Consider the following 11,397-nt stretch of genomic DNA (forward strand, 5'->3'; position numbering starts at 1 on the left):
CAACTAATATCCTGTTTGAAATAAACCTTTCTCAGTACTCCTTAATCTAGGGTCCTTCCCTCTAAGTTATCTCCAACTTACTCTGTTTGTATCATATAGTGGTTTGCATCTTTTCTCCCCCATTGTACTATGAGCTCCATGAAGACAGGAATAATCATTTGCTCTCCCAGTACCTGGCCAATAGTAGGCACTTAAATGCTTGTTGACTTGACAAATAGAATTCCATCTGCTCTCTCCATCAGACTGCAATACGATTGATTCAAGTCAATTCAGCTGTATAACCTTTTATTAAATGACTGCTGTATGCCCTCCTGGCACTGTGCAAAACATTTAGACATGTGAAATTCAAGGGCTAAACTGCACCTTCGTGGGTTAACACCTATGGAGTTCATACAAAGAGATATCCAGCATCTGAATTAAACATTCCACATTCTTTTTCAAAGGAGAAACATTGAACCAAATGAAAAGTCACAATAGTCACATTTGCTAAGCCAGGAAAATGAAGTTTATTAGCTCATGAACAGCAGAATTCTGTTCATATACCACCCCAAAGCAATAAGTTAGCATTAGAAAGAGACAGATCTCCCAACCTCCCATGAGTGTGGAAGGATGGATAGGTACTCTTGTGGAATGAAGATGTAGGACAGCTTTATGGAAACATTGTCCAACATTAGAAGTTGATTCTTCTCAAATCCTTCTGCAGGGAGCATAGAGTTGGCAGAGGTTAATGTTGGAAGCCAGGGAATACTTCGGGGTCTGGACAGCCTGGTCACAGGAGGGTGGAGTCTTAGATTAGCAGCATGGCTCACACACTCGCTCTCCCTCACAGCAAGGCTGAGTGTAGGTGGTCAGGTTGATTCCATACAGACCAGGTCTGGGTTGGTTAGAGTTGAGCAGCCAGCAAGAAGGCACATAGGCATCAGGCACGCAGCAAGGAGGAGGGCAGCAGTCACAGCAGACGGGCTGGAGAAGGCTGATCTCATGGGGGCAGGTGCTGGGCAGGCAGACTCCGCACCGGCAGCACTTATCTGAAGAACAGATGGTGGTGGCTGGACCAGTGGGGACACTGCAGCAGTCCTGTCGGTAACCTCCACAGCAAGACATGATGTGAGTAGCTTTAGTTTGTCTTTCTAGTAAAGGTGGGAAGAGGAGGATTTTTCAAATCTGATGGCTTACTGTCTCTCTGCCACCCTTATATACGCTCAGCCCAGTGGGCGTTGGCTCATAATAGTTTATGTCAATTTCCAATGAAAACAACACCTCATTACTTAGACATTTATTTCATAGGAAGTGCTCCTCACCTCATAAAAAGGTGATTGGCTTGTTTGGTTGCCAGATTAGGATTCTTTCCAATAGCTTTTTGTCACTACAAAGAGGAACTCATTTTCATGTTCAAAGGCAAAAGTCATTACTTCTAATCATCACCTATCATTAAAGATGATTTGATATGTGTGGTACCTTGCAGCCTGCATCATGTCTTTTGACTTACTGTCCCATCAGTAGCCAACATATTACATGTGACTTTTTTTCCCTGTTTGGTTAAATAAATGGTAGAATTTTGTCATGAGTTATTTGTGAGGTGAAAATGGTTATTTGGTCTTTGGAGAAGCAAATAATTTGGTTTGTAGAATTACAGGAATGGACTCTTAAGTGCTAAAGTAAACAATCTGTATCTTAGAAAGGTGTCATTGAAATACTCTTTTAAAACACAGAGAACAGAAAGTCAGAAAGAAGTAAAGATAAGGAAAACAGCCTTGAAAGCTATTGGTTTAACTTAAAAAAGAAAAGCTTACTTAAAAAGAAAAGCAAGTTTTACATAATAGAGATCTGAATTTTCATATGCCATTTCCTTTTTCTGTTCTGCTATGCCCATTTTATTTAATGTTTGCTAAGTTCAGAATAAAAATAAGGTTTAAAACAGTGAAAAATCAAATAATTTAAAACAAACAAAACAAAACAAAAAACCACCAAATTATCTGGAAGTGTTAGTGGGGGAAAATCTATACCAGTAACTACAGTAACTATAAGTAATAAATAAGCAAGTTGCAAACTGGGTAGTATCTTCCAGGATCTCACATTAGGGATCTGGATTTAGGAAGAATAACTTTGGCTGGTAGGGGAAAGTGGGTTTTCCAGATCTTTTCCACCCTCCCATTAAAGAGTCAATTAGAAGATCACTTACTTGCTCATAAGTATAAAAGACAGGAAGTTTGTAAATGTGATGTTTGCTGAATATTTTTTGAAAAGGGGGAAATAGCCTGAGAAATCATTGAAAAACAGCACCTCCTTTGTATATGAGAAATCTCTGTTTTGTGTTTTTTTAAAAAAACGTGCACACTGTTTCCTTTTTGTGGTTCAAATATAATACAGACACATACACATGAGTTTACATGTGCATGTGCACATGTTTACATGCACACACACACACACACACACATATACAATGCACACAATTCCCTACCTGGGAAAGGGTACTGAGGTTAAATGTATGTCAGTGGATAAACTGGCAGGAGCAGGACATGTAGTCATTAGACTTGATACTCAGTAGGACATAAACTATTTGGGGATAGTACTGCTTCATTTTGTCTTTGTATCCCCTTGGCATAGCAGAAATCTATTATATACTGGATTCTTGGTTTTTTGTTTGTTTGTTTGTTTTTTGCAGGGGCAAGGCAAGGCAATTGGGGTTAAGTGACTTGTCCAAGGTCACACAACTAGTAAGTGTCAAGTGTCTGAGGTCACATTTGAACTCAAGTCTTCCTGACTCCAGGACTGGTGCTCTATTCACTGCACCACCCAGCTGCCCCTATTACCAGGTTCTTAATAAATATTTGTTTAAGTGAATTAAGTTGGCATTGATTGGTTTGTCCATTCACCTGCTAATACATTTGTGGCACTTTGTGACTATGCCGGGATCTGTTCTACTTGTCTATATCTCAGACATGAACATGGGCTCCCTGAGTATCAAATTCCCACAGGAGTCATTTGATTCTTAAAGGACTGTGATCCCACCTGGTGGAATCTTATCACAGAATCACAGATTAAGGATTGGAAAAGATCTCAGAGACCATATAGTTCAGTCTTCTCATTTTATAGATGAAGAGACTGAGATTCAGTGACTTGCTCAAGGTCAATCAGGTAGGAAGTATAAGAGTCAGGATTTGCTAACAGGTTCTCTTTGAACCCAGTGTCCTTTCCACTATAACATATCATGTTCCTTATCAATCATTCAGTCAATCAGTAAGAAATTATTGAGCACCTTCTGTATGCCAGGCAATATGCTAGATACTGAGAATACAAAGACCAAATGAAACAGTCCCTATCCTCAAGGAGCTCACATCTTGTCAGTAGAAACAATATATAGATATACATTGTTGTTGCTGAGTCATTCAGACGTGTCCAACTCTGTGACCCTGTATGGGTTTTTCTCAGCAAAGATACTGAAGCAGTTTGCCATTTCCTTCTCTAGCGGGTTAAGGTAAACAGAGGTGAAGTGTCTTGATGACTTGTCCAGGGTCACATGGCTAGTGAGTGTCTTAGGCTGGATTTGAATTCAGTTCTTCCTGCCTCCAGGCCCAGTTACCTAGCTACCTCCATGTAGACAGACCTATCTGTCACCTATCTACCTACCTACCTACCTATCTATCTATCTATCTATCTGTCTGTCTGTCTGTCTGTCTGTCTGTCTGTCTGTCTACCTACCTACCTACCTCTCTGTCTGTCTGTCTGTCTATCTATCTATCTATCTATCTATCTATCTATCTATCTATCTATCTATCTATCTATCTATCTATCTATCTATCTAACATCTATCTACAAATGCAAAATAAAGGTAGTTTGGGGGCATGGGAGTATGTGAAAGCTGAGGAGGTTGAGAAAGTCTCTCTTTTGGGAGACTTACATGAGCTAACGTATCTGTGCAAAGTGCTTTGCAAATTTTGAAAAACTACACAAACATTGGTCCTTATCATCATTTTTTCGGTTTCTGTATTGGCTGCAATGGATCCTTATGATATATCACTTCTGTGCTGAATATGTGATAATCTTAACCTTTCTTTCAAGAAAAATCTTCCCCCTTCCCCCACCACCTAACAATTAAAATTTAAATTGTATTTAAGTATTATATGATGTATTTCGCAAAACAAAAATTAACACCATTCTAGGTCAAGCTCTTATTTTATAGGTGCTATGAAGTTATATGCAGTGAGAGCAAGAGATTATTAATCATCTTTTTTTCTAAGAGGGCCCCTTGATGCTTTACTAACCCTCCTCCCACATCAAAACTGGTGAGATCTCTCACGCAAAGCCTCATGGATTTACCTGAGAGCACCCTGTGAGTCAGCTAGAGATGGTATTCGAAGCCATCTACCCTACACTGTCATTGCTTTTTCTTAAGCCTGAGACATCATTTCATCTCTCCCCAGAAGCAGGATGTTGGATACCTTCCTGTTTGTCATTCTAATAAAAATGTCAGTAAGTAAAAACCATTGGGCTTTATTTCGTGAGTTGAGGGATTTGTGTTTGTTTTGTTTTAAATTTCCAATGAAGTTTTTAACAAACCAGAGTGGGGGAAATTTTTGTGATACCATTGTTGTGACTGTGTGATCTGGGGCAAGTTGCTTAATCTCTCTCGTCCAGAAAATTGAGCTTGCAGGACTAGCTAGAACCTAATTCTATGATCTTATTATTAATCAATATTAGATTACTCAAAGATTCTTTGTTGATTTCATTTTAAAATATGAACTCTTTTACTTTTTCACATGTGCGTGTGTGCACATGCTTGAGTATGCACACACACACACACACACACACACACACACAACATGCAATTCCCTACTTGGGAAAGGGGACTGAAGCTAAGTGTAAGTGAACATATAAACTGGAGGGAGCAGGAAATGTAGTCATTAAACTTGATACTCAGTAGAACATAAGCTATTTGAGGATAGCACTGTTTCACTTTGTCTTTGCATCCCCGGCATAGTAGAAAGCTATTATATACCATATTTTTTGTTTTGTTTTGTTTTTGAGGTGGGAAGGCAAGGCAATTGGAATTAAGTGACTTCTTCAAGGTCACACAGTTAGTAAGTATCTTTCTTTCTTTCTTTCTCTCTTTCTCTCTCTCTTTCTCTCTCCCTCTCTCTCTCCCTCCCTCTCTCTCCCTTCCTTCCTTCCTTCTTTCTTTCCTTCCTTCCTTCTTTCCTTCCTTCCTTCCTTCTTTCCTTCCTTCCTCCTCCTTCCTTCCTTCCTTCCTTCCTTCCTTCCTTCCTTCCTTCCTTCCTTCCTTCCTTCCTTCCTTCCTTCCTTCTTCTCTTCTTTCTTTCTTTCTTTCTTTCTTTCTTTCTTTCTTTCTTTCTTTCTTTCTTCCTTTCTTTCTTTCTTTCTTTCTTCCTTTCTTTCTTTCTTTCTTTCTTTCTTTCTTTCTTTCTTTCTTTCTTTCTTTCTTTCTTCTTTCTTTCTTCCTTTCTTTCTTCCTTTCTTTCTTTCTTTCTTTCTTTCTTTCTTTCTTTCTTTCTTTCTTTCTTTCTTTCTTTCTTTCTTTCTTTCTTTCTTTCTTCTTCTTTCTTTCTTTCTCTCCTCCTTTTTACACCAGAACCCTATAACAGTAGTATAATAGGCAAACTGGAATAACCCTTATTGATTTGCAAACTTGCCCTGAAAATAATTCTTAAACTAGGAGTCTCTCTGACTCAGTTTGAATTTTGTAGTCATTTAAGGATAGTTTCTGTAAGGCAAAAAATGTATAGATGTGTTTGAGCGGATGAAGAAATATTCAACTCTTACGTTTCTTAACTGATATGTGGAGCGTAGAGTCTTAACGCAAAATACTTCAGATACCTGCATGACATTCCTCTTCATGACTAGCTGATGGGTGGGCAGGTGCTCAGATATGGTCCACAACTAAGAACAGAAATTAATGGCTCCCATTCATAGAGGATCCTTTTAAAGATAATGATATTGGTTCTTTAAAAACGCAGTTAAAGCATTTATAAACAAACAACATGTTTCTCCCTTCTAGGTGTGTTCCATTTTGCCTGTGAGCTCCTCTCCTGTTTCTCAATCTTTACATTCCCCAGTAAGCATTTTTACTAGTTGGCCAATAAAATATGGCTCTGTCATACTAATCCTGGTTCATACTGATATAGATGCATCATGATATTTTTTATTGAGGATTTTGTAAAGAGTCATTTCGAAGCAGATATGTGAGTATCTCATTTAACTCAGCAAGTACTTAAAATGTCCAGCTAAGAAGGACAATATTGTTATATCTATTTAAGGATCAGTGACCATCAAAAGATTAAGTTAGTCAGTGTAGCTACCTAAAATGTTAAAAATTGTTACACTGAAGGTTGATATTTATACTTGAGAACATTTAACTTTTAGAATTCCTAAGGACTGTGAAATGAAACTACTGAAGGAAATAAGTGATTCAATTGATACAATGCTTGACATATGTGTTAATTTATTAGATGCTTAATAAATGCTTTTTCATTCATTTAATTCCATCCCATCACCAATCTTGTCTAAATAACCACTCCAATTGGCAATAAAAAAGAAGATAAATCTGGAATTTGAAGAATGATGTCAATTTCAAAAAATAATGAAAGTTTATTAGCTCATGTTTCTAGTTTTAAACAGTTCGATGCTTCCTTTCATCAGATGTGATTACAGTGAGAAAATATTTGTCAAATATCACAGAATCACACACCAGAAGGATGATGATCTCAATTTTTTTCTCTCACTTTGGTGTTGCTTCCTTATCTCAAATATAAGAAAGACACGATAGTATAGGACTTCTTAAACATTTTCCACTGGCCACCCACAGTTTAAGAAGCCCTCGATAGAGTGTGTGGCATGAATCAGGGGTGTTTTGGAGCCAGTATCTACAAGAGAGCTCCTAAATTTTATATGTGGACATTTACACCTTGGAAATCAGCAAGTGTTACAAATTGGGGTTTGCTTTGTTGATTGTCTGGACTTAAGAAAGATGGAGGAAATGTAGATTTCCTCTATGTAGATTCCTTTATGTAGGAATGCAGATTAAAGTTAGATCCTGAATTTTAAATCCTTAAATTAAAATTCGGAATTTTCATAGAACCAGTTGTTAAACATTTACTGACCTGATAGTCTGGGGAATTCTGTGGTCAGACCCCTTCTTGTAATAATTTCTTAAATGAATACAATAAAATACTAGGACTACAAAGGAAGCCAATCACCTTGAAATGTAGTTATTAAAATATTCAAACAAAACAAAACAAGTTCACAGACCTCAAGTTAAGATTCCCTGGTAGAGGATAGAGAGGTAGCCTAGAAGGCAGAACCACTAGAGTTCAAGATGAGCCTCATATTGGTTGTCAGGCTCTGACCAAGTCATTTAAGCTCATAGTGCTTGAGGCCAATGATTCTTAAGCTTTTTTAACTTAGGACCACCTTTCACTCTTAACAGTTACTAGCACAGGCATTGTGCTAAGCGCTAGGTATACAAAGAAAGGCAAAAGCAATCCCTGCTCTCAAGATGTTCACATCCTAGTGGGAGAGGTAATATGTGTGTATAAATTTTATATAATATAATATGTAATTATGTATTATATATTATGGCATAATAAATACATTATATAATATGTACACACAACACATATACATACATGTACCTATGGTATATAAAAGAATGTGTGTGTTAACATATACATATACACTTGCATGCACATATACAACATATAAATACATACACGTATGCACATACAAGATGCATAAAAAATAGAAACCTAAATGGGAAGGCACTAGAAAGGTCTTTTGGTAGAAGAGGCTTAAAGAAGCTCATTCTTGAAGAAAGCTTAGGAAACTAAGAGATAAAAGGGAGGGGATGGAGCATTCAGGGAATGGTGGACCAGTGGTGATGGAGTGCTGTGTTCAAAGATCTGCAAACAGGTCATTGTAGGTGATGCAGTGGATAGAATTCTGGAGTGAAAGTTAGCCTTGGACACTTACTAGCTACGTGACCTTGGGCAAGTCACTTAATCTTGTTTACCTCCGTTTCCTCAGCTGTAAAATGAGCTGGGGAAAGAAATGGCAAACCACTCCCATGTCTTTGCTAAGAAAACTCCCACTGGGGTCTTGAAAAGTTGGACACAACTGAAATGACACAATATATTTTCCATGTTACTTTGTGTACCAATTTCCATAGAAGACACCTTATCATTCTGCCTTTTAGTGCTCAGCAATAAATCTCTCTGCAGGTATGTTTGGCAACATTCATTGCCAATCTGAGTAATAGCTTCATATAGGCTTTTTTGCTGAGATAGTCATTTCAGTTCACATTTCAACCGCCATTACTCAGAGGTGAATATGAATCAGGCTTATTGTATTTTTCCTTTCCATGGAGTTCAGTTTAGATCTGGAAGGAAACCTACAGGGCATCTAATCTAATATTCTTCTTTTATAGATGAGAGGACTTCGGCCTCTAAGATGGGAAGTGACTCACCTAAAGTCACAGAGGGAGGGAGACAGAATTCAAACCCAGATCCTGATTCCAAATCTAGAACTTTTGCTTCTATGTTGACATGACTTGATTTTAAGATTTCTTGAATTTTGTGAGATGAGAGGATCTCACTTAGTGAGGGGAGTGTTCTAGGGCAATTAGTACCAAATTTAGGCGCATAGGGATTACAGATTTAGGGCTGAAAGGTATCTCGGAGTTCATCTAGTCCAAGTCTCTCATTTTATAGCAAAGGACAATGGAGGCCAAAGAGATGAACTGACTTGACAAAGATTCCATGTATTAAGTGTTGTTGTTCAGTCATTTCTCCTTTGTGTCAGACTTCATGACCCCATTTAGGGTTTTCTTGCAAAGATACTGCAGTGGTTTGCCATTTCCTCCTCCAACTTATTTTACAGGTGAAGAAATTGTGGCAAACTGGGTTAAATGACTTGCCCAGGGTCACACAGCTAATATCATGTTGGATTTGAGCTCACGTCTTCCCTGCACCAGGCCTGACATTCTGTCCACTGTGCCATCTAGGTGCCATGTATTAAGTGGCAATTGGCAAAAACACTTCTTTGGATGTGATTTTGCTTCATAAGGAAGGAATCCCAGGGCTAAAAATGGAGGGAGGAGAGGCAACAGATGATAAGGAAAAAAGACCACAGGAAATGTTAGAGATTGGGCAGTTTCTAGAACTCCAGGTAGTAATTATTGTATTTGGGGCAACTACCATTAACAATGCAAGGGGTAAGACCACAAAGAGTACCCTCAGTTGAAATGGGGTAGGAGACAGGGACCCTGGAAAGATGGTGTACAGCTGTAGCTGGGGCGGCCCCTGCATGGGATGCTGGCATCATAGATTTAAAGCTCCAGAGGACATTAGAAGTCATCTAGTCCAAATCCCTTATTTTTCTCTTGAGTAAAAAAACTCAATGAGATTTATTGCTTTGTTTAGTGCTACACAAGTAATACATGATCGAGGCAGGATACGAATGAAGAGTCCAATAGGGTGCCCATCCCAATCCTCCATCTGGCAGCTTCTTATTTTAACTAATTATTCTTGCTAATGGAATGCTGAACTCAACTGTTTCCCTGTTGAAGAAGGACTTCAATTGATAAATTTGGTGCCCTGGGAAAAGTCTCACTTTTCTCACCCTAGTCATGGATATGATGAGTTCAGAAAAGATCACATGAAGTTTCGAAAGAAGTTAGGCAACTGAAGCCTAGGGTAGGGTACAAATGAAGGTTTCTGGGTTTTTTTGGGGGGGAGAGGTACAGGAATTAAGAATAACTGGGCAACACTACCCCAGGAGATCCAATATTTTTCCTCCCAGAAAGAGTCACAGGAATCATGGACCTTCTCCCTTCCCTGTGGTATTTGATGCAGTATAGTATAAGCACAGTCAATTGTTGAAAGCATGAAAGCTTCTTTATAACACGCAAAAACTATAAGGTAGCTCAGTTACATCAGAGGTTCACAGTATCTCAGATTTTACTTTCTAGCTTAGTCTTCCTTCTTCTTCTAGACCTGGTGATGTCTTCTCTAAATAGCTCTTCTGGTCACTAAGGAAGTAAGGCCCTTTTTGTTTAGCCTCCAGGTCTGACCTTTGATTCAAGATCAAAGTTCTCTTTCTTTTACAGTTGCCTAAGCCTCAACTAGGACACTTAGATGACACAGTAGATAAGAGTGCTGGGCCTGGGGTCAGGAAGACTCATCTTCCTGAGTTCAAACCTGGCCTCAGACCCTTCCTAGCTGTGTGACCCTGGGCAAGTCACTTAACCCTCTTTGCCTCGGTTTCCTCATCTGTCAAATGAACTAGAGAAACAAATGGCAAACCATTCCAGTATCTTTGCCAAGAAAACCCCAAATGGGTCACAAAGAGTCAGATATGACTGAAATAACAACAACAGACTCTCTGCTTAGTTAGGTGTCAGAGCACCTGGGTTCAAATCCAACTTCTGTGGAAACCTTAAGCAAGTCAGTTAGATTCTCTAGTTTTCAATCTGGTGCAATGCCTAGACAACTGGATTTAGAGTATAGAAGACCCAGTTCAAATTCTTCCTCTGCCATTTTGTGACTCAATAGCCCTAGAAAAGTCATAAATGCTTCTCAGTGTCCCCAAGTAAACTTTCTAAGAGTTCAGATTAGATGGGAGATACTGATCTGCATTGAAAGAGGCAGTTTCCTTACTGGCAGGTCCCTATTTCAATGAAATCATAAGTCTGGTCTTGGAAAAAAAAAAGATGAGGGGATTAGACTACAGAAGAGGATCTCTGAGGTTTCTTCCAGCTTTAAAACTACAGTCTTATGATCCCTTCATACCTTTATGTTGTATTTTGATGACGTAGCATTGCCCCAGTACCAAGGTGAGTCATCAGAGGAGAATCCTGAATATGATATTTCTTTTAAGGAAAAAAATGAATCAACACTGAGTAACCCAAAGCATCATTTGGGGTCAGAGTTTCTCAAGTCCATATGGATTATTTTAATTAGCTTCTTAGTTTTTCTCAGTTTTTCTAACCAGAAGCTTTAAGGTCAGAGTTCATTTCACAAACTCAGAATTTTTAGATGGATGAGGCTCTTGGTGTCTTCCAAGTTTCTCTCTCTGTATGTATATGTGTGTATATATATATGTATATATATATATATATATATACACACACATATATGTGTGTATATGTATATATACACACACACACACATATACATACACATATGCATATATATGTATGTATGGGTGCATATATGTACATATAGGTATGTATGTATATATAGATATATATGTATCTATGTGTGTATGTATATGCATGTGTGTATGTGTGTGTGTATATGTATATATATATATATATATATATATATATATATATATATATATATATTCCAAAGTGGCATTTAAAAGATCAAATGCAATCCAAAC

At 38.2% G+C, this 11,397-nt stretch overlaps 1 protein-coding gene across 1 annotated transcript; it reads right to left on the minus strand.

Moving 5' to 3' along the window:
- Positions 1 to 728: 728 nt before the first annotated feature.
- Positions 729 to 1,124, minus strand: LOC140524008 (keratin-associated protein 3-1-like). Its single transcript, XM_072638526.1, has one exon. It carries the CDS (start codon positions 1,102 to 1,104, stop codon positions 793 to 795), a length of 312 nt encoding a protein of 103 aa, XP_072494627.1. The 5' UTR covers positions 1,105 to 1,124; the 3' UTR covers positions 729 to 792.
- Between the last annotated feature and the right edge of the window lie 10,273 nt (positions 1,125 to 11,397).

This window comes from Notamacropus eugenii, chromosome 2, assembly GCF_028372415.1.
Source record: "Notamacropus eugenii isolate mMacEug1 chromosome 2, mMacEug1.pri_v2, whole genome shotgun sequence".
NCBI classification, from domain to species: Eukaryota; Metazoa; Chordata; class Mammalia; order Diprotodontia; family Macropodidae; genus Notamacropus; species Notamacropus eugenii.